Genomic DNA, 27,031 nt, shown 5'->3' with positions numbered 1-27,031 from the left:
GGCTACGGAGGCGCCGAAAGAGAGAGAGAGAGAGAGAGAGAGAGAGAAAGAAAGAGATTAGCCAATATGATGATCTGAAGAAAACTCACCTAAAAAAAAAAATGTGGAACCATTTAAAACTGGTAAGGGCTGTTGAACAGATTTAAAATCCAGGGGGAAGCCACAAGTGCAGATCAAGGAGCCGAAACTTTCAAAAAAAGAACTTGTTAAAATTATTGAAGAGAGGTAGTATGTTATACTCCTCAACAAGTTTTTAACATAGATGAAGCAGGACTTTTATGGAAACGAATGCCTAAAAGAAGTTTCGCATTGAAAGAAGAAAAAAACACGCAGGTTTCAAAGTGGTGAAGGATCGGTTGACTTTATTGTTAGGTGGTAATGCTGCGGGGGATTTAAAATTAATACCCCTTTTAGTTTATTTGGAAGAGGGGCCAAAGTTCACCCCAAAATCAACACATTTTTCATGATTAAATTCATCAATTAAATTAAATCAATTTAGATCAATTAAATTCATGATTTTAATTAGAATTTTAAGTTTAATCTTGATACGTCAGTAGTTACCACATAATTATATACGTATGTAATGCAGAATATTTTATATGTACAAATATTTGAATATTAAATATTTTGACCGACATTTGTGCATCTTTTCACTACCATTTATTATTGATTAGGAAATATCCTATGGCACCGACCGCAACTCACAAATACATGTTACCTTATGGGAATGCGCGCTTGCTTAGCGTGGATTCACTTAGCGCTCTGTTTTTCCGGAATGGATTATCAGTGTTAAGCGGGAGTCACTTGTACTAGACAACCAAAATCTAAGCATGAATGGATTAAAGTTCTGTAAAGGTGAAGTAATATATATTGATCAGCTCCCCAAGACTTGGACGAGACTGACCAAAGTATGTTCATATATTTTAGACAGACATTTCTTAACTGATTGATGTGAGCTTGGAAATTAAGCTTGCTGTCTAATATCAGATCAAGAAATCTGATGTTAGTAGTAAGTGGGATTGGGATATTGTTGATATGTAATTCAGGATCAAGATGGAGAGCCCGATGCTTGCAAAAGTGGGCAGTAGTGCATTTCTTTTCTGATAGTCAATAACCATTTCTTAAAGTCCATAATTCAATTTTGGTTATGGCAAGTTGGAGTTGGTGTTCAATGGTATTGATACTTTGATTCTGACAGGAAATGGTAAGATCGTCTGCATGCATATAAGTTTGAACAGTTTTTGGGATATCATGACTCTGACTGCAAAAAAAAAAGTGTTGAACTAAGTATCGATCCCTGCAGGACTCCTTCTTCCTGAATGTGAGAATCAGAGAGTATGCTCTTAAACCGGACCTGAAAAGTGGTCCAGTATAAGAGAATACTTGGCAGGAAACTTTTAATTATTTCAGGCAAACGGCCCCTAAATCCTAGATGGTAAAGATCCATAAGAATACCATAACGCCAGGTAGTGTCAAATGCCTTTTCAAGATCTAAGTTGACCATAACTAGATGTTGTTTCCTGACAAAGGCATTGCAGATATGAGATTCGGCTTTGATGAGCACATCTAGGGTTGATCTATTTTTTTGAAAGCCATACTGACGATCTGGAAGGAGATTCTGTGACTCCAGGATGTAGGTGAGCCTACTATAAACCATCCTTTTGAAAATTTTACCCAAGCAGCTTGTGAGAGATATGGGCCTATAATTTTGAACCAGGATAAGATATTTCCCTGGTTTTGGTATGGCAAAAATAAAAGAATGGTGCCAGGAAGAAGGATAAGCATTTTCATAAAAAATTCAATTGTAGAAGATCAACAAAGTGAGCAAGTCCTTTTCAGGTAAATGCTTCTCAGGTGACTGCAAAAAAAAAGTGTTGAACTAAGTAACTAGGCACCTCGCTGGTGCCTAGTCTGGAGACTAGGCACCAGCGAGGTGATCTGATAGAGGTGTATAAAGCCTTCAATGGTTTGAGCATGCTCAATGCTGATGGGATTCTTCCTCTAGCTCAGAATAATCACCTGAGAGGGCATAAATTCAAATTGAGGAAAGACAGATGTAGGATAGACGTGCAGAAATTTGCCTTTAGCCAGCAGGTGGTTGGTTGGTGGAACAGACTTCCATCCCTTGTAGTGGAGGTTGATAGCCTAAATAAGTTTAAGGCTCAGCTGGACAGGTATTTTGAACGAACAGAGGGGTGAAGTGGAAGTGGGTTTTTTTTTTTTTTTTTTTGGCTGATGCTGCATAAGCTTGCTTTCTTTCATCTAATGCCTCTACTAATGCTAATGCTAAAGTATCGATCCCTGCGGGACTCCTTCTTCCTGAATGTGAGAATCAGAGAGTATGCTCTTAAACCGGACCTGAAAAGTGGTAATGTAGTGAATACCATCTTGACCTGCGGCACTATTGGATGATCTATTTAACGATTCTTTGAGTTCTGTTAATGTAAAAGGTTGGTTGTACAGGAAAGAGCAGCGTGTGAAAAAGTTGATTTTATGCCTTTCTGCCGCTACTTTGATGTTTTGGAAGGTCTAAGCATAAGAAGTAGAAGCAGAGATTGTGGCAAATGATTCTGCTAATGCATTAGCAACTTCTTCAGGAGTAGACACTTCTTTCCCTTTCCAATTAAGTATTGAAGAGGGCAGCGAGCAAATTTGCCATTTAGGGCCTATATCTTTCTCCATATGAGCCGGTTTGTTTGTTTGTTTGGTTTTTAGGAGCATTAGCAATTAAGGCCATATTGCTCCGGGATATGCGGCGGTCATTCCCTGACCTTTCCGCATCCTCCGTATTTGGTGGTGACGGGCTCGAACCTCGGTCTAATCAAGAAGTGTGTGTGTTATGCACTGCTGCTCCTTCCCACCTGGCTATGGAGGTGCCATATGAGCCGAGTGTCAGTGTCTTTGGTGATGGTTGAGGCAAAGGCAATCCATGACTCACGTTTTGCTATCCATCTAATTTGCCTTGCTTTAGCTTTAAGCCTCTTATAAGTGATTAAGTTTGTTGTGGTAGGATACTTTCAGAAATTATTAATTATTCCACGCACGGTTTTTCTCTTTTTTGGCATGAAGGCAGTCTGTGTTCCACCAGTGATTCTGTGAATGCGATATGCCATGGATTTTGGAATAGATCCATGAGATGCTGTCAGAATCTGATTGGTTATGTATGCAGTTACATCATTAATGGGCTGTTTTTGAACATACAGTCTGTCTAGATATATTCGGGCCATCCCAGTTCACCTTTCTAAACTTCCAAGTGCATCGTTGGTCTGGATTTATACAGTTACCCCTGTTTGTAATGTGCAAATAATCGGAAAATGATTAAAGGTATTAAAGCTATTAAAGGGATCGGTTAACACAGACCATGTCATGATTGGAAAAATTGACGGTGTGCAAATTGACAAGTCGATTACAGAAGTAGATCTTGTAGGTAGGTGAATGTATGTGGGAGATCCAGAGTTTAGTAAATTTAGATCATTGCTATTAAAAAACTCCTCAATCAATTTGCATCTTGCGTCGTCCATTGTAGTGGATCCCCACAATGAATGGTAGCCATTAAAAACACCGAAAAGGCAAATTGATGTTGGGAGTTGTGTGAGGAGATTATCCATTTCTGAATGAGGGAACGGCAGAGATGGTGGAATGTAAATAGAAACAAGGGTAACTAAATTACCAACTTCCTAACTGCCACAACTTAGGGTGGTTTGTAACTGGATGAGCCTCGATGGAATATTGGAATTAATAAGAATAGCTACTCCATGTGAAGCAGATTCTGATATTCTATCTCATCTGTACATGACATAATTTGAAAATTTTGGTGAGCTTTGTGGTGACAAGAACGTTTCCTGTAGGCATACGCCTACGGGATTAAATTGTGTGAGTAAATCCTTCAAGTAGTCTGAATAGCTTCTTAGTCCTCTGCGGTTCCATTGTATGATGTTTTGCATTATTTGGGTTGAGTTGAGGAAGATTCATCTCATTGTTTATTTTGTATGGAACATTTCTTCCGGTCTTTTTTTGGGAACATGGGGCATCCAGTATCCATTGTGTCGTTGGCATGAAGTTCCAGGATGGGTTCCTCATAACCTTGGTGTTCATCCACTTCCATACTGTTAGTGGATGCTTCAGCTTTCTTAGAGTCTTTAGGAGTTTTCAATTTTTCTTTGTCTTTCGAGACCGTCGGAGTTGGAATACTGATTGGAGTGTTAGTGGCTTCACTGGTTTTAGTTTTAGGAGTGTCTTTTCCAGATGCCAATAGGGTAGCTTTAACCCAGTTAGCAAGAGAAGTGCTGGGTGGAATTGACACATCTGTTTGAAACTGCAGTTGACAAATAGCTCTGGGTGTGAGATGCATATGTTCGACTAGGCATGGTCAACATAATCTGTCTGCGTTCCTCAGGATATGTGACTTTATGTTCAATTTTGTATTTTTGAATTTTTTTTTCAGTTTTTCACATTTTACATGATTGGGAAAAAACAGAGTGGCTTCCTTTGCAGTCGGGGCAAATGGGAGTTCAGACTGCACAATCTGTTTGTGTATGGTCCTTTGATCCATAAATTGGACAGATGGCATCCCCTCTGCATGCCTGCTGAGAGTGTCCATATTTCTGGCATTTAAAACATCGAATTGGATTTGGAATGTAAGGGCGAATTCGGCAATTTAAATAGCCAGCTTTTACTGTGGAAGGCAATTCCGGAGTGCTAAATGTTAAGATGATGGATCTAGTGGGAACGAGATTTCCATCTTGTTTTGTCATAATTCGTTTGGCACTGATCACTTTTTGACTGCTAAGCTCTTGAACTAGTTCTTCCTCAGAGACTGTAAGTAGGTCCCACTCTGTGATAACTCCTTTAGATGAATTCAAGGTGTTGTGGGGAGTGACAGATATGGGCAGTCCGTCAAACGTCTTTGTTTTTAGCAGCCATTCAGAATGTTTGGTGAAAGAAGTTTTGATAAGGTCTCCCGATTACAGTTGTTTCACCATTTTTGGTAATCTGGCAATGTATTCCAAATATCTTTAAATTAGAAATGATGATAACTTTCCCACAGGCTGGGTGGATAGGGAGTGAATTACCAAAAAATTTGGCAAGTCATGGCATTGTGCTTCTCTACGAAGCCTTTTGGGTTGGTTTAGTTCATTATCAGGTGATGTCTCTGGCCTTGAGCTTGAAGGCTCTAAAGGTGGATAGTCATTTATATCCATGGTTACTCCTTTTCACCCTGGAGGATACCTTTTCCCCCAGGTTACTGGCCCTGCCACGTGGAGGCAGGAGCAGTGCCACCTAGTGACCAAGCGGCTGGAAAAATTAGTTTGTTAGTGAAAATTAATATATATACTAAGAAAGAGAAAGGTGATATTGAATAAGAACCCTTTCTGGGTTCTTATTCAATATCTGTAAAGTACAGAACCACTTATAATAAACTGAAATTGTCAAAAGCACTATAAATTAAACAAGGAGATCGCTAGGAAAATCACTATTTATCGCTCAGGGAAAATTGCTTGGACACTAATGCTTGGCACTCGGGGCCGACATGTGTCCAATTAGTATTGATGAAAAATTTATCGAGCATATTTTAATAAATACACCTCAGAATGTTGGTAATATTGAAAATTTTAAAAAAGAATACATAGAAAGCAATAGAATATATGTCATAAATGTAAATGAATCACATTTTTACTGTAAAAAGACAAATGGTACAAAGGAGAAATGAGAGTGGCTAATTTTTTCGGAAATGAGCAAATCAATTTACTGCTTTGTTTGCGAATTGTTTTCTAAGTCAAATAATAACTTAATGAAGGGTTTTAATGACTGGAGAAATGTAACACAAACCTTATGTGATCATGAGCGTTCTACTGAGCACATATGAGCCATGTGCACATATCGCAAAAAAAGTCAAGTTCTTCAAATAGTCGTATATATTCTGAATTGATGAAACAAATACAATCTGAAGAAAATTATTGGAGAGGTTTTAAAAAGAATAATAGCTACCGTTAAGTTACTCGGTAGTAGTGGCATGTGATGCAAGAAAGCAAGTGTATGAGCTTATGCAGCATCAGCCCAAAAAAAAAAAAAAATCACACCATTCCCTCCAAATGCCTGTCCAGTTCCTCCTTAAATTTATTTAACCTACAACTTCCACAACGACAGATGGAAGTTTGTTCCAGCAATTAACCACCTACTGTCTAAAGGCAAATTTCCGCAAAGCTATTCTACATCTGTCTTTTCTTAATTTGAATTTATGCCCCCTTAGGTTCGTAATCTGAACAAGTGGAAGGATCCCATCAGAATTCAGTGTGCTCAACCCATTCAAGGCCTTATACACCTCAATCAGATCACCACACAGGTGCCTAGTCTGCAGCCACTGCAATTTGCAGAACTTAAGCCTCTCCTTGGTAAGAGGATCCCTTCCTACCCCTCACCAATCTTGTTGCCCTTCTCTGTACATGCTCAAGCAAATCTACAACCTTCCTAAAATGAGGCCTCCAGACCTGTATGCAGTACTCAAGACGTGGCGTAACCATTGCCTTATACAGAGGGACAATCACCTCCTTTTCCCTGCTAGCAAAATTCCTATATATCATTGACAAAACCCCATGACCTACCCTGGCAGCCTGTCTGCATTGCTCAGAAAACTTTATATCTGACTACACAAGTACTCCCAGGTCTTTTTCATTTTCTACCACCTTAAGTGTAGTACCACACAGTTGGTACGTTTCTCTGGGGTTACTTCTACCCATATGCAGTACTTTGCATTTGTCAAGGTTAAACTTCAGTTGTCACTTCTTAGCCTGTCTGCCCAAATTTTCAAGATCCTGTTGCAATAGGACACTGCCATTACTGTCATTAACAACCCTGCCAACCTTTGTATCATCTGAAAACTTCGACACTAAGCCTGATATACCTTCATCAATATCATTGATAAATATACAAAACAACAGTGGACCCAACACCAAACCCTCTGGGACTCCACTAATAACATTAGTCCATGAAGAGCAGCACCCACTGATTACCACCCTCTGTCTTCTCCCACTCAACCATCCTTTTATCCATTCTAGCAACTTACCCTTAATACCATTCTGCTCCAATTTGTACAATAGTCTTCAATGTGCAACAGTGTCAAAAGCTTTCCTGAAATTCAAATATATGATATCAAAATTATTTTTTGCATCCAGTTCCTTTGTAACCACATCATAATATCCTATAAAATTTGTAAGACAGTACTTTCCCTTAACAAACCCATGCTGTGTCTGAATTATTGCTGCAGTCTTGTCTAGATGATCCTGCAATGTATCTTTAACCAGTGACTCCATTATTTTACCTGGAACAGAAGTTAAACTAACTGGTCTGTAATTACTAGTGTCACCTTCGATCCCCCTTTGTTTTTTAGTTAGTTTTTGGCGCATTGGCTTCTGTGGCCATAGTGCACCTCCCAAGGTTTATCAAGTGGACCAATCAGATTCATCCCCGTCCTTTTAGAGTTTATATAAGTAAAGAAATCCTTGCTGTTTTTTTAGCATCCTTTGCCAAAGATTTCTTGTAATCTGCCTTCGCCTGCCTAACCTCCTTTGTGACCTGATTGCAGATTAACTTATATCTCCTATAGGCTTCTGAGTTGCTTAATAATTTATATGCATCCCATGCATTTTTCTTCTCTGTCACGAGTCTCATTAGTTCATTTGACAACCATTTACGCCTAAACCTTGAACAATATTTCTTAATAGGTATGAAACTTTTAGTAGCTTCCACGATTAATTCCTTGAATACTTCCCACTTAGAATTTACTATTGGTAACATCGTCGGTTGACCTCACTGTACAGAATTTAAAAACTGTCTGAGACCATTGTAATCACCTTTATGGAAGCAAAAACCCTTTCCCTTACCCCTGATGGTAATTATATCTTTAAGTAAATCCCACCTCAGTACACTGTGATCACTGCCACCTAGTGGTTCCTTTATCTGCAAATTCTTAATACTGCAAATTCTTAATACACAAATAATCACTGATATCCAGATCAAGAGTATTACCCTCTCTGGTTGCCTCTCGAACATGCTGCTGCAGAAAACAATCATCCAATAAATCCACAAAATCTTACTAGTGTGCGAGTGACCAACCCACAAGTTCCAGTCAATATCTGGGAAGTTAAAATCCACCATTATAAGACATTCTGATTTACTAGCCCACTCTATTTCTCTGTACAATTGTTCATTGTACTGATTCGAGTCATTAGGCCTATAACACACTCCTACTCTTATTTTTGCTTTCGCAGTGCTTATGTCACACCAAACTGACTCAACAGTGCACTGTTCATCTATATCAACTGGATGCACTTCTTTTGATTTTATGTTTTTCTTAATTAACAGCATGACACCTCCTCCCTTCCTATCCTGTCTATCCTTTTTGTACACATTGTACTCCTCAAATTCAAATTCTGCATTCCTAATATCAGTGTGACACCACGTCTCTGATATCCCAACAATATCCGCCTTTGATATCTTGACCAACACTTCAAATTGGGACTATCGTTTAGAGGCAATACAAATGATATTTTTTCTGATTCTTGAAGAAATTATTTTTCGTGTCTACATTATTTAAGTGAATTTGATGATTTTTTAAAACATCACATGAAAATGTATACCAACTGTGGTTCTGGCAGATAAAATTATCTTTCTTACCACACTTGTTTTGATGAATTTGTAGAGTTAATATATAATAAAACAAGAAAAATATTAACATCAGAAATTAAGGAAGCTGCTTATTTTGAAATAATACTCAACTTAACACCAGACATTGCCCATATTGACCAACTAGCTATTATAATTAGGTACATTACAACATATTCTGACATTAGAGAAACATTTATTGGGTTCATCAGTATTACACAACATAATTCATTATATTTAGAAGAGGTAGTATTAAAAAAATTAGAAGAATTATCTTTGGATATAAAAATGTGCAGAGGGCAAAGCTACATTAACGCTGCCAATATTAAAGTTGTCTATACAGGTTTACAACATAGGCTGAAAAAACATAGTCCCTCTGCACATTACCTACCATGCTCTAGTCATTCGTTAAATTTAATTGGCAATTATGCCGCAGAATCTTGTCCGGAAGCAGTGCAATATTTTTGTTTTGTTCAAAATGTATATAATTACTTTTCATCTTCAACAAGAAGATGGGACATACTCCTTATACATTTAGAAAAAAAATCTTTAACAGTCAAAAGACTAAGTGAAACGAGATGGTCCGCAAGAGCTGATGCTATATTGGCATTAAAACGTGGATATAAACAAATTAAGGAGGATTACTTGAACTATCCATTTCTCCTTATGAAATCTATTTCTAAATCAGAGAGCTCATCACTGGCTGAAAATTTTGACAATTTAGAAACAGCTATTTTAACAATTGTGTGGGACAAAATTTTACAATGAATAAATGTGACTAGTAAATCTCTACAAGATTCCAATATGGATTTGCTATTAGCTAATAATTTGTTAGTCTTTAGTTGGTTTTATTTTAGACATAAGAAATAGTTTTGCTGCTTTAAATGTAGAAGCGAATTTATTAAAAGATGAGACACAATTTAAAGATGGGAAGAAAAAGAATAAAAAAACGGAAAAAAATGTGTGATGAAGTTTCACAATCTGACGATGACATTATATTACATGGAAAAGAAAATTTCATTGTTAATACTTTTAATGTCATTTGCGATAAGCTAATTTTGTAAATTAAAGAAGGGAAGAAAACCTATTTAGACATATTAGATATGTTTGACATATTTTTAAAGAAAGACTTAGATCAAGATAGGTACATGACTAGTATTAACAAAATTTTACAAACTTATAGGACTTATAATGACTCGAAAAAATTTATTGACGAAGTTAAGCAATTTTTAATAATGATGAAAGAAGAAAATTTTTCAATTAAAAATATGTACCAATTTATAAATGACGGGTTAAGATCTACCTTCCCGAATGTAGAAACTATTTTAAAAATATTTTTGACTATGCATATTTCAAATGCAAGTGCTGAATGCTCATTTTCGGTGTTGAAACGAATTAAAAATTATTTAAGAAGCAACTTGCCCCAAAATAAAACAAGTGACCTATCATTATTATTCATTGAATCAGATGCAATGGACTCAATTACTTATTATTATTATTATTATTATTATTATTATTATTATTAGCTACATGGTACAAGAAAGCCTGAGGCTTATGCTGCACCAGCCAAAAAAACAAAAAAAAATTATGATGATATTATAGATATATTTGCTAAGACCAAAGCCAGAAAACATTTTTTTTTTCTGGCTTTGGTCCAATGCTGTTATTTTTATTTTATTAAAATGAGTTTTTATAGAAATGTCGACTTGTATTTTCAATAAATTTAAAAAAAATATTTAAGAATTTGATTAACTGAAATAAATGTTTGAAGAAATTTTTTTTTACTTTGTACTGACTTTACCTGACCTTTTGGGACTTCATAATTGTGTTGCACCTAGGGCCTCCAAAAGTGTAAATGTGGCCCTGTACATAACACAGCATAAATTATAATAATTATTATAATTGTTAATTATTATGATATAAAATATCATAATAATTAACAATTAACACTTAGAGCACCTCTCTCATTACGGGAAAACACAATTCATTATACATACTCTATATATCAATAAATCAATCTATAGCATATATCCTAATGCTATTTTTTGATAACTGATGAGTAGGAAACACTCAGTGGTTTTTGGTAATCCCATCAGGTACAGAATAAAACTGTGCTCATAGTTTTCATTCAGCAAAAGTGCCAGTATTATTTATGAGTGTTTGTAACAATCTTTAGTAACATTAGAAAATAGGCCTTGAGCGTTGGGTAGTCTGATGAAGAGGCTCTTCGCTTCAAAAGCTTCTATGCATTTTATCGCTTTTATTATATTATATTTTAATGCTTTTATCTTATTGTATTTTAATGCTTTTATCTTATTATTGTATTTTAATGCTTTTATCTTATTTTATTTCTGTTTTATCTTATATATATATAATTTTTCATTTTAATAAATTTATTTTAACCAGTTAGTCGGTCATGGCAAGAAACTTGGATGAAATCTTTAGTAACCTTTAGTACTACAATTCTGTGTAATAAAGGGATATAGCCTAAGCACTTCACCAAAGTGATCTGTAATACTGTAAACATATACCTATCATTTAGGTGAATAAATACACACTGAAGTTCTGATAAATAGATTTGAATGAAATATAAAGCATCAGTTGTAATTTATTTTATAAAAAAATCAGTATCTTTTCATCTGTAATGAAAATGAAAAGATACCATTATATTTAAAAATAAATGACTTAGTTATACCACAATGCTATAATTTAAACCTTACTTCTTATAACGAATAATAGTATATCTGAACTTTTGTACATATATATATATATATATTAATTAAGCCAAGAATACATACCTCTTTCAGACATAAACAAAGCTCTCCTAAATACTGATAAAGCTTCTCCAGCTCCATTCTCATTTCTGTTTTCCTGAAGCTGTTGTGCAAGGTTCATACATACTCTATGGATATGTAAGCATGTTTCACTAAAATTCATAGTTATAAATCTGTCTTCATTAAGAAGGCTATTTAGAAGGAAGAAGGATTCTTCCAACTTCATAAGAGCAGCTTTTAGATCTCCTAGATTCCAAAAATTTAGATTTTTAAAAATTTACCCAGCATGTCAACATTCTTGCAACATTCACTGCATAAAAAAACAAAGTTAATAATTTTAAAAAGATGGCTAAGCTTATTTATCGCATGCAATCACATTGTCATTGTTTAGTTTGGGATATTGACAGACATCCCAAGTACAGAACAGAAGGGATATTGATATATGTTAATTTTCCTAAAAACTGCAACATTACAAACACATTTCAACCCAGCCCAAAACCTAACTATAAATGTTCTTGTTTATACTCTGGCATGACCACCAGGTCAGTAAAGTTTACAAAAAATCAATCAATATAAGCATTAATCATATTTAGTAGTCACGGACTTGAATGCTGGTCCACTTAACGAGCATGTGCTACTGCACTTGAGCTCCTGACCACTTGGCTATGTCAGGCCTAGTCAAATTCAATTACGTAGTTACTTAATCTAATATAATAATAAATTAAACAAATAACAAAGTAGAGTTATTGGCAATTGTCATTTATTTAAAGTAATGTTTCATGGTTAAAGTAGATTAACCATGAAAGTTAGATTATTTAAAGTAGATTAACTCATGGTTAATGGAGTGGTTCTGCTTTGATACAAAATAATTTACAAATATAATAAGTCAAGTTAGATTAGGTAACCTATCAAAGTTTATTAAGGTTTACAACTTATCTGAGCAACATGTTAAACCAAGTAATTCTATAGACAACACAATAATAGATTAATTTTTTATGACATCAGTAATAATGCTGATTAAATTATGTTTGTTTGTTATTTATATCTTTAAATTTCCTGAGCAGAGCAATGAGCATCACATGATATGCTGTTTGACTGAAATCACTGTAGGCCAAGGAACAAGTGGCTGCTCCAATCAAAGAATGCCTCTTGTGAGTCACTACTTCTTTCCCACTGCCAAAGAAACATATTTTCATATTTGTGTAGACAGCACAAAATGTTTTCCCATAATCCACAGAAAAAAATTTTGTACAATTTTTAACAAAAGTATTAAATTCTACTGCAAAATAAAAATTAAAAAATTAAGACAGGCTTAATAATATTATTGCTATCTTGGCCGCTTAATACTTAATACATAATTAATTAATTTAAAAATGTAATAACTTAATAAAATTAAATAAAATAATAAATAAATTAATAATTAATAAAATAATAAATTGGCACCTGCGTAGCCAGGTGGGCAGGAGCAGTAGTGTGTAGCATACGATTCTTGATTAGACCAGGGTTCGAGCCCGTGACCACCAAATACGGAGGATGCGGAAGGTCAGGGAATGACCACCGCATATCCCCAGCCCGGATAAAGGGTGAGGGTTGGCGTCAGAAAAGGCATCCAGCCAAAAAAAATTGCATGCCAAAACAATAAAAAAAAAAACGCTGACCCCATATATAATGGGAAAAGGCGAGGACAAAAAAAAATAATAATAAATTAATTAATAATTAATAAAATTAATAAACTCAATTATTTGGCAAGCCCCTAAATTAGCATATCAGTTTACTTAAACAGTTGACCTTGTAGGTAAAATTTATTTCTAATGACCCACTGAAGAAATTTTGTAGATTTTTTGTAGATTTACAAGTAATGTAGAATATAAAAATCTGAAAATTAATAAAGATTAAGAAAAGGGATTTTTTGATTTTATCCTAAATGAGCATTTCAGGTGACCTAAAAACCACTGGTCAGAATATAATTAAATATGAAATTGGTCAGTTCCCTAGACTTCCTATTCCAGGTGTGCTAAATCCATGGGCCAGGAGCATTCTATTGCTTCATACTGTGTCACCTGTGGCCAAGACAGCAATAAGTGTTGTACTATATCCACCCTTCCCACACTTAAAACAGCAGGCCACAATATATAGTCTCATAGTAATTACTGAAAATATTCATTTTTAGTAATATTCAATTTTTCTGCATTGTTTTCTTCCTAAATATTTTAAAATATTATTACAAACCATATAACATGAATGTTATTAGTCTCATAGTAGTATTAGCAGTAATGGCAAATGATGCAAGAAAGCAAGCTTATATAGCATCAGCCAAAAAAAAACAAAAAAAAACACACAATTCGCCCACCTGTATCCTCCAAGAATTTGTATAGTTCTCCCTTGAATTTATTCAACCCATCCACTTCCACAACAACAGATGGAAGCCTGTTCCAACGATCAACCACCCACTAGTTGAAGGTAAATTTCTACATATCTATCCTGCAACCATCCTTAAATTTCAATTTATGCTCCCTCATGTGTTTAGTCTCAGCAAGGGAAAGAACAGTATTAACATTCACTTTACTCAAACCATTAAAGGCTTTAAATGCCTCAATCAGATCTTCCAGCAGATGCCTGGCCTCGAGACGCAGCAATTTGCAGAAATGAAGCCTTTCTAGGTAACAGCACCCATTTGTTCCCTTCACTAATCTGGCTGTCCTTCAATGCACCCATTCCAGCAGATCTAAATCCATCCTAAAGTGAGCCTCCAGACCTGTATACGGTACTCAAGATGTGGCCTAACCATTAATCTACAAAAGAATAATCACCTCCTTATCTCTGCTGGCAAAGATTCTGCTGTATATCATTGACAAAACCACATAAGCTGACTAGACAGCATGTCTGCACTGATCAGAGAATTTCATGTCTGACTGCACAATCACTCCCAGGTCTTTTTCATTCTCCACTACCCTGAGTGTAGTACCACACAGTTCATACGTTACTCTGGGTTACTGCTACCCATGTGCAGCACCTTGCATTTGTCAATGTTAAACTTCAACCATCATCGACCCAATCTTCAGCCCAGACTTCAGCCCATCGACCAAATTTTCCTATATCTTGTTGCAGTAGCTCACTCTAATGACTGTTGTTAACCACCCTGCCAACCATTTTATCATCTGCAAACTTAGACATTAAGCCTAATATACCTTCATCAATATCATTGATAAATACTGAAAACAAGAATGGACCCAGCACTAGACCCAGGGGAAACTCCACTAATAACATCAGTCTACAAAGAGCAGTGACCATTGATAACCACTCTCTGTCTACTTCACTTAATCATCCCTTTATTCATAGCAGTAACTTTCCCTTAATGCCACATTGCTCCACTTTGTACAGCAGTCTTTTATTTGTAACAGTATCAAAAGCCTTCTTGAAATCCAGGTATATGATGTAAAAATTACTTTTTTCATCTAGTTCCTTAGTCACTACATCATAGTAACCAATTAGATTAGTTAGACAAGACTACCCCTTGACAAATCCATGCTGTGATTGCAGTACAATCACATGCCTGTCCAAATGGTCCTGCATTACTTCTTTAACCAATGATTCCATTATTTTCCCTGGAACAGATATTAAGCTAACAGGTCTGTAATTATTCATATTGCCTTTTGATCCCCCTTTATGAATTGGGGATATATATGTGCACTTCTCCAGTCCATAGGGACTACCCCTGAATCCAAGGATGCTCTTATAATTATGGCTAAGGGTTTGCTTACCTCCTTTGCTGTCTCTCTTAATATAACTGGACAGATTCCACCCAAGGTGCCTTTTTTTTATGTCCATCCTTAACAATTTCTTCTCTCCACTTTCCTTTCGGTTATCACAAAGTCATTTAGCTCCTTATTAGAGTTTGATAAACTTCTGGCATCCCCTTTACTAAAGAATTCCTCTGTAAATGTAGATGCAAAATACATATTTAATTTGACCACAACCTGAGCAGAATCATCAACATTTAACCCATAGACATCAAGTGGCCCAAAGTGATTCAACCCCTTCCTTCTACTGTTAATATAGGCATAGAAGTCTTTGCTGTTTTTCTTTGCATTCTTTGCCAGACACATCTCATAATCTGCCTTAGCTTGCCTAAGCTCCTTTGTGACCTGATTACAGACTAATCTGTATATACCACAGGCTTCTATATCACCTGATAATTTATATACACCCCATGTACTTTTATTCTGTGCCACGTGTTTCAATAGTTCATCAGACATCCATTTAGGTCTACGCCTTGAACAGTATTTCTTTTTTTGTTGGTATGAAAAAACTAGTAACTTCTTTGATTACTTCCCATTTAGAATTTTCTGTTGGTAATATCATCAGTTAGTACCATTGCACACAATTTAAAAAATGTCTGATACCTTTGTAGTCACTCTTACGAAAGCAAAAGCCTTTCCCTTTACAGTAGTCATGTATTTAATTAAATTCCACATTGCGATTGCTGCAACCCAGTGAATCTTTCACCTACAGATTCTTAATGCACGACGAATCACTGCTGATAACTAGATCAAGAGTATTAATTACCCTTGTTGCCTCTCTAACATGCTGCTTTAGAAAACAGTCATCCAAAAAATCTACAAAAGTCTTGCTTGTGTGTGAATGACCAACCCACAAATTCCAGTCAACATCTGTAAAGTTAAAATCCCCCATTATGAGACATTCTTGTATTATCTCTTAGATTAGTCATTACAGCCATGTATTGTGTTCATGACAGTCATGTATTATGTATTAGATCCGTGTCATATAATGTGTGGATTTTCCTATTAATTAGTAAATGTTAAAAAAACAAAACTGCAAAATGTAAATTCTGATCAACAGAAACACAGATGTTGATCAGAAACATAAAATGGAGCAAATAGGACAGTAGTGACCTACTGGCTCCACTGATCCAGATAATACAAATAACAACAAACCATATACAAGGGGGGTATCAAAAATTTTTTTTTGTTAGTTGTTGGTGCATCGGCCTCTGTGGCTGTATTGCACCTCCCAAAGTTTTTGCATTTTCTACTCTGATCAACAGAACCTTTGGGTTGCCAGGCAAGCACTTTACCCAACTGGCTAACCCAGTTGGCCCAAAAAGTTCGTACCCTGACCTAGATAAAACATCAGTAGGAAGATGCCGTTTTTAATATAAGTTGTCTACATATTCAATAACTAATATGTAAAATTTCATTCCCATTGGTGATTGTACACCAGAGGTGGAGCCCGGAATCTGAGGAAGGACACTACGGTTGACAAAGTGGAGTATCAAGCAGTGATTAAATTCCTGCATTTGCAGGGCAAGAAAGCTCAGTAAACTGACAAAGATATGAAAGCTGTGTATGGGAAGAATTGTCCATCCTACAACACTGTAAAAAAGTGGAAACAGGAGTTCCAGTGCGGTCATACAAGTCATCTAAGAGAAGGATTGATTGATTTTTTGATTTGGTAGTTGTTGGCGCATCGGCTTCTGTGGCCATATTGCACCTCCCAAGGTTTTTGCAGTACTTTGATCCAAGCCCGAGGCGGGAATCGAACCCGCGACCTTTGGGTTGCCGGGCAGGTACTTTACCCACTCGGCTAGCCCGGTCGGCTCTAAGAGAAGGAAGGCCATCAACATCCACAGACAGTGAGACGGTTGCAAAGGTTGAGTAGCTGGTTCTGAGTGAGAGATATGTGACAATTCATTTAATTGCAAAAGCAGTGGGAATTAGTTATAGGTCTGCCCACAGCATTTTACATGACCATCTGCACATGTCTAAGGTCTCCGCACGATGGGTTCCAAGATTGCTGATACCATTGCAGAAACGATGTCGAATGCAATGTTCTAGCCAACTGTTGGATTTCTGTGTGGCTTCGAACTACTGCAGCATGCACTCTATTCTCCTGACCTAGCACCATTAGACTTCTTGTTTCGAGAAATGAAGAAACCATTGCATGGATGCCGCTTTGATTGGTCTCAGGAAGTCATCAATGAAGCGGAATCGTGGTTTCAGGCAAAAAGTGCGGACTTCTATGATCAAGGCATTAAACAACTGATCCATAGATGGGAGAAATGTATTACTAAGCATGAAGACTACATAGAAAAGGATTAAAGTTCTTGTGCAGTTTCAACTTTCTAGGGCTATAATTTCTAGGTAAGAATACGACCTTTTTGATACCCCCTCGTATGCCACTTGACGGGTATATGTTTTCTAGACCAAAACACTAAGACATCAATGGCAAGGTCAATGCTATGAACAAGTTTTACATAATATGAATATGTCATATGGCTATAATCTGTGATCTGACTATGGTGTGTGTAGACTTTTAAATTCAAGATGCCAGAGGAAGTAGGGTCACAGACAGGGTGACCCTTACATATTGAGAATAAATGACATTAACATGTACAGCACTGGAGATATTGGATAACAGTTGGTGAGGTTGACAACCTTGAAATTAAACATGCTTCTTTTACTATAAAGATCTATTTATATGGATGGTACTGTATTTCAATTGCAAGTCCTCTACTGCAAGTTTGGGTTGTGGTGGTAGTTTCAGAGCTCAAGGGCAATTTTTATCACAAGTGTTGGGCTTTTCAAAAATAAGTATAGCTTATTAAAATCTTATATGAAGTTAGAATAATCCAAAATGCATAAATCATCCAAAAATCAAAAAGTCATCTGGAAGTAATTCTTCTGATGAATACAAGTGTGGGTTTGTAATAATGCATGAGGCTGGACTTGCCATAGGCATACCTTTAGTTTTTAGATATGGAGATGTATCATCAAAGATATGGTTATTGAAAGTACACAGGATAATGTTCTTCCAGTATGTTAAGTTACACTCTATGAATTGTTCATGATTTTTATATAAGGTGCTGAAAACTGTTTTTAGATTGGTAACATCTATGCTGGTAAATAGACTGAAAATTAAAAGTTTGTATATGAGATATATTGTTAATAAGCAGAATGCAGATAACTGATATATTTTTAAATATGACTTTGTTATAGAGATGTTTTTCAATATAGATTTAAAATGCTCTTCCTGGTAATCTGGCACAGCTATCTTTGCAAGAAGTTATGGACAAGAGGTCAATAAAGATTTTTGAAATTTTGGTATAAAATATATAAATGGATGTTTATGACTAGTATTATTTAAATTTATTATCTTAAATTTAAATTATAATATTAAATATTAAATTTATTTATATGCAATTAACTTTTTTTTTGTGAGGCATGGGGAACATGGGAATGCTAAGTGTAGTACTGGATTGTAATACATTTTTGAAGGTTGTGACATAGAAGGCTTTACAAATAATAGCATAACTTAATTACTGGATGATTTGTCTACAGCAGGGGGTCGGCAACCTGTGGCTCTTTGAACATGTAACTGTGGCTTTTTAACTTTTAGCCCACATGAAGCACGATTTAAAATGGAGTTAGAGGACTTAAAAATCAAGGACATGTGGAGTGCAGGACTAAAATGCCTTAAAACTGAAATTGAAGATTTGGAAATGCAAAAGGATGCCCGTGCAATTCTATACAAATGGATGGCAATAGATGAGTTGAAAGGGCAAGACCAAATTGTGTTCGATGTGTAGCGTAGCTTACTGGACAAGTATATAAATTTGAAAATATTTGCATTTGGACTTCTCTCAGTTTTTTGTTTGACGTATTTCTGCAGGAAAATATTTTCGAACATGAACTATATTAAAAATAAATCAAGAAACTGTCTGAACAATGTGAGTCTCTCAGCATCTTTAAAGATCAAAATTATGGCATACTCGTCTGATTGACGTTGACAGACTCGCTCAAGAAGTTCAGCAGCAAAAGTCACATCAATTCATACCTAATTGGATGTTTGTTACATTTTTTAGTATTAAAAAATCCACTCTATTCCATTTCTTAAAAAACTCCCCCTCCCTCCAGCTTGAGCTGAGGCGCAGCTCTTCGGATTCTCTCTTTTTTTAAATTAGATCAAAAATGGCTCTTCACTCAAAAAAAGTTGTTGACCCCTGGTCTACAGGTATCAACAAGGCAGCCAGTAATTATAACAAAGTTTTTTTGAAGATCTTTTAGTTGGCTTTTGATCATCTCAGAGTTATGGTAGCTATCATTGGTATAATTGATCATCTGTGAATAGATGACTATAATAACAATGTAGCATTAATCCACATAATATGTTTCTACTAGTGTATTGAATTTGTAGGATATTTTCATACAATATTGCAACATGTCTTGAAATAGTTGTTTTTTGTCCATTCAGAATTTAAATCCAAATGATAGTATTTCTCAGTGTACAAGATAAGGAGCTATATTTAAATTTCTAGTGATGTCATGATTGTGGTCAGGATGTCAGTTCAGGATTCAAAGTGTGATGTTATTTTGATTTTTCCGTTATCTAAAAAGTTGTATTTTTAATATATTTAATGTAGAAATAATGAGGCTAAATAAGAAATAGAGAGATTAAGAATGCAATTTTGTTAACTGCACATAAAAAACATAAACATGTTGGTGATCCAACATTACATTCTGCTATTAATAATACAGTCCTACTTATGCCCCATTCTGTTTTCTTTATTACATCAAGTTTAGTCTGCATGGGTAACACAGTGGTATCGTCACCGTTCTCCCCACACCGGGTGGAAGGCGCCTCCGTAGCCAGGTGGGAAGGAGCAGCAGTGCGTAGCACACGCTTCTTGACCAGGGTTCGAGCCCATCACCACCAAATACGGAGGATGCGGAAAGGTCAGGGAATGACCACCGCATATTCCCGGAGCAATATGGCCTTAGTTGCTAATACTCCTAAAAACCAAATAACAAACAACAACCAGGTGGAAAAGGCCTGAGTTCGATTCCCATCAATGATGTGAGGAACTTTTATGGGTTTTTTTCACTCCATGGCTGAGTTAGTCAATCTCGGGCATAGATAGCAAGGTTTTTACACCCAGAAACTGGGATTTTTTGTCCAGAAAAACAGGCAAGTGGACCAGAGAATACACAATTTACAAACACAATACACATGGGTATGTGAAATAACTTTCCGGGTGATCCTAATGTAATAGTTTGGATTATATCAAGTTTGTCACTAAGCTTTAATGTTGTTCTTCTTTTCTTCTGTGTATGAGGTTTATTAATTTTAGGAGCCATAGTGAAGGGTTTTTAATTTAAAATAAATGTAAAAACAGCGATATAATCCATGATATCAGTACAGAATTCACCTTCAAAATGGCGAACGTAAACAAATACAGTAATCATGTGACTTGCTGTTTTCTTTTTTCGGCACTGCAAAACATCTGTACTGCATGTAAACATCCAATCTCAATGTGCCATTAGCTCGAATGTTCCATTATTTGGGGTGTCATTATTTAGACAGTCTACTGTATATGACTGCATATTGAGTAGATGCATAATGTGTGAGATATTTGTACCATTTATAATAATGGGTATTGCTGTGTGTTTATATTACAGGCTAGGACAATTTGTTATGCTTGAATCTTACAACAATATTGATATTACTACTGAATGTGGGTAATAATTCATTATGCAAGTTGATAACCTGGTCAATAATAATTTTATCCATAAGTTTGTTGGAAAATTTCATAATGAGCAATGATGGTTATGATTGCATATTACTTTGTATCATCATTGAAATGCTTTTGGTGTGGTGTGGAATGCATGTTTTTAAACAGCTTTACTTAATGTTTTAAGTAGACTAGGCTTGATACTGAAGAGAAGATTATGTACTGTTAAACTTCTACAGGAATTTTATCAAAAGTTTTGAAGAGTTCTATGAAGTTGTTGAAGTTTTGAGGATTTTGAGGAAAATCCTAAATTCTGCAAAATTTTGAGGATTTTATTTTATTATAAGTTCTTTTTTGGTGTAATTTCTCGGTTTAACTAATTTCTCAGTGAATTGAAATATTTTATAGCTGCACAGTTCATAGGTGTGATTAGATATGCTCGATTTCAAATGTTGTGTTCTTTCCTTTTGGGTTTACTTTAATAGTTGATATCTGATCTGTGTAAGTCATTCTTAATCCTCTACCAGGATTAAGCGAAAAAAATAACATTAGCAGGTGTTCAGCAGGCTTTCTCTACCATTCCTTATCACCTTTATTTCAAACATGATGGTGGGGAACACCATTATGTTTGATATAAAGGTGGGAAATAATTAAAAATTTAATAAAATATCTAGCAATGGGGTATTATTTCAACACAGGTATTGAAATAGTTTCAGATAAATGCTCACACTGTGTTCATTTTTCTGTTTTTACTACTGGAGACAATGTTGCCCCTCCTGTGGCAGAGCTTGGGCTTATGGTTCTTTAAAAATAACTATGTAATCCATGAGTTGACCTAAAATAACTATTAGCATTTTTAATTGAACATCACCCAGTAAGTAAATCTATTACTAATCAAAAACCCAAAAGAACTGTTATGACCAGTTTCTGAACTATTCGGTTCCATCATCAGAGAACAGGTCCTCAAATAGCAACCCTGTACCAAGCATGAAAAATGCATTGAATCTAAGTGAGCAGCTGTATGAGCTGCTCATTTAGCAGTATGAGAATTTTCTCCCAAATTATTTCAATACCCACATTAAAATAGTACCCAACTTCTATATATTTCATTAATGCAGTAGGTCTATGCTGCCTACTGCCAATATGGGTTTTATTTTCACATACATTTGTGATCACAAATTTTAATCCTGCATGCTGATTAGTTGCTTGTTTTAGTTCTGGCTGTTAATCATTGTTTGGCACAAAGTCAGAATAAAGTTTACTTTTTTTCTTTTTTTTTTTATGGCTAACTGAACAATTACAGCAAACTATTTTCAGGTGTTTACCAGTTATATTCTTTACTGAAATTATGAAAAAAAATTAGATTTTAATGCAGTTTTACTATATTTTTCAAAAAGAAAGACAGAAAAAGTAGTAATTTTCAAAAATATGGAGAAACTCTATAGTATTAACTCTAGTGTAACAGAGAAATGGAAAAGGAGTCAAGTCAAATAAAAAGGTCGATTTTCTGTCATAAATCTGGGGACTTGGCAGCTATATGTAACACTCCTTAAATACCATGCTGTCCCAGTAAAATTGTCTTCCATTAGCTTTCTAAAAATATTTTACTCCATGCTCTGTTGTTGTAGTCACCTCAGTACACCACTGACCAATGGGCTGCATAGGATAACCATGTATCTTTAATGAATAAATTTTGTTAGTTGTTAACTTTACCTCATTAAAGTAGTCCCGTGTAATTAAAATCAAGTCACTAACTATATTCATGAAATGAAGTAATAATGAACACTGGAATATAATTAAGGTAGGCTACACAAAAATAATACATTTTAGCAACATAAAAAAAAGGAAAAAATCTTAACAATCAGTTCTTAAATACCTTTTTGCTCTGTTAATAGCCCAAGTTGTTGTAATGTTGCAGCCCGTTTTTCAGCATCATTTTCCACCATTTTGTCCACAACATCTAAACAGGTAGAATAAAAATATTCTGCTAACCAAAGGACTCCTGATGAGTAAAAGAAGTTTGCCAATTCTGTCCTTATTCCATATTCTATATCCCAGAGATCTTAAAAGAAATATTAAATTAATATATACAGAAGGAATATAAAGAAAATACATTACTCTTTTTATTCTTCATTACAGGACTTATTTTTATTTCTGATTATATCTTGCAAAAGGGTTTCTATTGTGCATATAAAAGCCATTACAGTGACTCATATAACAGAAGAGATTGTTGAATTTTTCTAATGTGCATATATCATAGTTAGTCTTTCTGTCTGTTTTACAGGACCAAAGAAGATGAAGAATCCAAGTTTTTGAGTGAAAAAAACCATACTAATTTTGCCAAGACAAACTAATTTGACCACAGAGTGAAAAATTGCTGATGAAAGTTCCACCTGTCAAGATGGGATTTTAATTCAGGATTTCTCTATATAGTGTGCAAAGGCAGCAATTATAACCACTGTGCTAGTTGTTAGAGCTATAGTAAAACAATAAAAGTTATAGGCATAGGTAAATCATCTACACCTTAATGTCTGTCTTGTTGTCGGTAGCATATCGTTATGAGCCTGGACCCTGGTGCTAATGTAATTTTATTTTTATGTAGCTTTCTCTTTTGGTCCCACTGAAATACAATAAACAGCATTTTAAAATTAATTTGGTCAGAAAAGAGCAAGGTTATATGTAGTAGAAGAATGAAACAGCACTTCACTGCATAGAACACACTTAATGGCTTCCTTGTGCCATATTATTAAAAAAATATTAACAAAGGGAATTTAAAGGTAACACATGAAAAAACTATTTACAGTATATTTAATGTTAAGGATGACAACAAATATGAAATTTACATCACTCATGGAATTGTGGGGGTTACACTCCTACATCAAGAGAACAATAACAAACATGAGTGAATTGATATGGATAAGGGGTAGTGTTCAAACAGGGTACACTCAATATGTTCTACGTTGATAATAATATTAGTAAAATAATAAGAGGAGTTTACCTCAATATATTATGTAGAACACTTCCATATGATACCCTCCAGAAATTAAAATGGAAAAAACGAAAACGAAGTGTTCTACGTACTATATTGAGGTAAACTCCTCTTATTATTTTACTAACCATACTGATGTATGCATATCATGTTTAATGTTTAAATTTTCTGATAATACAAAGGCGGACAAGGGTGGTTAATGAAGTGATCGAGGTATGCCTTAAACAACAACTGGACGAATTAGGTAGATAGGCTGAAAACTGATAATTGAGGTAAACAAATAAACTTTCTGTTTATACTCCGGGACAATCACATATAAGGTCAGAGGGCAAGACAAGGAGAATACAAGAATATTATTCTATATTTAATAGTCACACGAGCTTTAACCATGGTCATTACAGAGAATGAAAGAGACAAAGGAATAACTGCACAATCCAATTTGAATACTATGGGCATCCAGTCAATAATATAAGGTGATTTTTCCAGCAGAGACAAAGAGATGATTAGCCTGTTGTATAAGGCAATGGTTTAGATGCATTCTGAATACTGTACAGAGGTTTAGAAGCCCCGTAAAGAAGGATGTAAATCTGTGAAATGGATGCAAAACAGAGCAAACAAGATTAGCATTAGTAGAGGCATATGATGCAAGAAAGCATGCTTATACATCATCAGCAAAAAAAAAAAAAAAAAACCTTCCCATTTTACCCATCCATTCACACCAAATGTTTGTCTAGTTCTGCCTTGAATTTGTTTAAGCTGTCAACTACACAACAGAAGATGGAAGCCTGTTACACCAATCAACCACCCGCTGGCTAAAGGCAAATTTCTGCACATCTATTCTACAACTGTCTTTCCTCAATTTTAATCTATGCCTCCTCAGGTTCTTAATCTGAGTAAGAGGAAGAACTTATACACTTCAATCGAATCACCTAGCAGGTGCCTACTCTCCAGGCGCAGCAATTTGCAGAACTTAAGCCTTTCTTGGTAAGAGCACCCATTTGTTCCCTTCTTTGTACTCGTTCTAGCAACTCTACATCCTTCCTAAAATGAGGCCTCCAGACCTGAACACAGTACTCTAGGTGTGGCCTGGCTGCTGCCTTGTACAACGGAATAATCACCTCCCTGTCCCTGCTAGCAAAATTCCTATTTATCATTCACAAGACTCCATTACCTGCCCCGGCAGCCTATCTGCACTACTCAGAAAACTTCATATTTGACTACACAATTACCCCAGGTCTTTTTCATTTTCCATTTCCCTCAGTGTAGTATCACACAGTTGGTACATTTCTTTTGGGTTATTGCTACCCATATACAGTACTTTGCATTTGTTAATGTGAAATTTAAATTGCCACTTCTCAGTCCATTTGCCCAACTTGTCTAGATCCATTTGGAGTAGCATACTGTCTTTACTGTCGTTAACAATCCTACCAACCTCTGTATTATCTGAAAACTTGGACATTAATCCTGACATACCTTCATCAATATCATTGATGAATACACAAAACAGCAATGGGCCCAGCACCAAACACTGGGGAACTTCAATAATAACATTTGTTATTATTGAAGTTCCCCAGAAGAGCAGTGTCTATTGATTACCACTCTCTGTCGTCTCCCACTCCACCATCCCTTTATCCATTGTAGCAACTTACCCTTAATGCAATACCTCTCCAATTTGTACAGCAGTCTTTCAGGTGAAACAGTATCAAAAGCTTTCCTGAAATCCAAGTATATGATATCAAAATAATTTTTGACATTCAGTTGCTTTGTGACCACATCATAGTATCCAATTGAATTGGTCAGACAAGACCTCTCTTTAATAAACCGATGTCTGTCTTAACTATTACTGCATTCTTGTCTAGATGATCCTGCAATGCTTCTTTAACCAGTAACCTTTAATCATTATTTTCCCCTGAACATAAGTTAAACTAACAGGTCTATAGTTACTTGTGTCACCTTTTGAACCCCCTTTGTGAATTGGTGATACATTTACACACCTCCAGCCCATGGAGACCTGCCCTGAGTCCAAGGAAGCTCTCATAATTATGGCTATGGACTCGCTTACTTCCCTTGTTGCCTCCTTTAACTAGATAGATCCTGTCCACCCCAGGTGCCTTCCTTATGTTTAACTTCAACAATTTCTCCTCCACTTTGCTCTCAGTTATTACAAAATCACGTAGCTCCCTGTTAGAGTTTGATAAAGCAAGACTTTTTTTGGATTTATTAGATGACTGTTTTCTACAGCAGCATGTTCGAGGGGCAACCAGAGAGAGTAATACTCTTGATCAGATTATCAGCAGTAATTATTCATGCATTAAGAATTTGCAGATAAAGGAACCACTGGGTGACAGTGATCATAATGTACTGATATGGGAATTACTTAAAGATTTAACTACCATCAAGGCTAAAGTAAAGGGCTTTTGCTTTCGTAAAGGTGACTACAGGGTTCTCAGACAGTTTTTAAATTCTGTACAGTGGGATCAACTGATGTTACCAACATTGAATTGTAAATGGGAAGCCTTCATGGACTTAATCTTGGAGGCTACTAGGCTTTTCATTCCAACAATGAAATACTGTTCAAAGTTCAGACCTAAATAGATGTCAGATAAATTAATGAGGCTCATGGCAGAGAATAAAAATGTATGGGATGCATATAAATTATCAGGGGACATACATAGAAGCCTATGGCAGATATAAGCTTGTCTGTAATCAAGTCACAAAGGAAGTTAGGCAGGTGAAGGCTGATTACAAGAAATATTTGGAAAATGATGCAAAGAAAAACAGGAAAGAGTTCTTGACTTATGTAAATTCTAGAAGGAAAGGGATGAATCAGATTCGACCACAACATAGATGGATTGACTATTGATGATCATGCTCAGGTAGCTGATAAACTGAATTAGTATTTTACATCTACATTCACACATGATGAATTATTCAATGAGGGGAATGTCAGAAGTTTATGAAACTCTAATAGTGAGATAAGAGATTTTGTAATAACTGAGAGCAAAGTGTAGGAGAAATTGTCGAAGTTAAATATAAGGAAGGCACCTGTGGTGGACTGGATCTATCCAGTTATATTAA

At 35.5% G+C, this 27,031-nt stretch overlaps 2 protein-coding genes across 2 annotated transcripts in view; both read right to left on the bottom strand.

Moving 5' to 3' along the window:
- The window catches only part of LOC150090919 (tetratricopeptide repeat protein 29-like), a 99,251-nt gene extending 76,251 nt beyond the window's left edge, over window positions 1-23,000 (bottom strand). The window contains exons 1-2 of the mRNA XM_090380666.1: window positions 22,841-23,000; window positions 11,460-11,681 (exon numbers count right to left, since the gene is read on the bottom strand). Coding sequence (XP_090236792.1) covers window positions 11,460-11,681; window positions 22,841-22,910 — 292 coding nt within the window. The 5' untranslated portion in view covers window positions 22,911-23,000. The remainder of the gene's footprint in view (window positions 1-11,459; window positions 11,682-22,840) is intronic.
- The window catches only part of LOC150090918 (uncharacterized), a 34,135-nt gene continuing 30,028 nt past the window's right edge, over window positions 22,925-27,031 (bottom strand). The window contains exons 4-5 of the mRNA XM_090377509.1: window positions 22,989-23,026; window positions 22,925-22,948 (exon numbers count right to left, since the gene is read on the bottom strand). Of these exons, the coding sequence (XP_090233635.1) occupies window positions 22,925-22,948; window positions 22,989-23,026 (62 nt within the window). The remainder of the gene's footprint in view (window positions 22,949-22,988; window positions 23,027-27,031) is intronic.

This window comes from Mastigoproctus giganteus, chromosome 1, assembly GCF_048544385.1.
Source record: "Mastigoproctus giganteus isolate SK-2022 chromosome 1, ASM4854438v1, whole genome shotgun sequence".
Taxonomy (NCBI): domain Eukaryota; kingdom Metazoa; phylum Arthropoda; class Arachnida; order Uropygi; family Thelyphonidae; genus Mastigoproctus; species Mastigoproctus giganteus.
The sequence above is the reverse complement of the archived record's forward strand: the minus strand, read 5'-3'. Positions and strand labels throughout refer to the sequence as shown.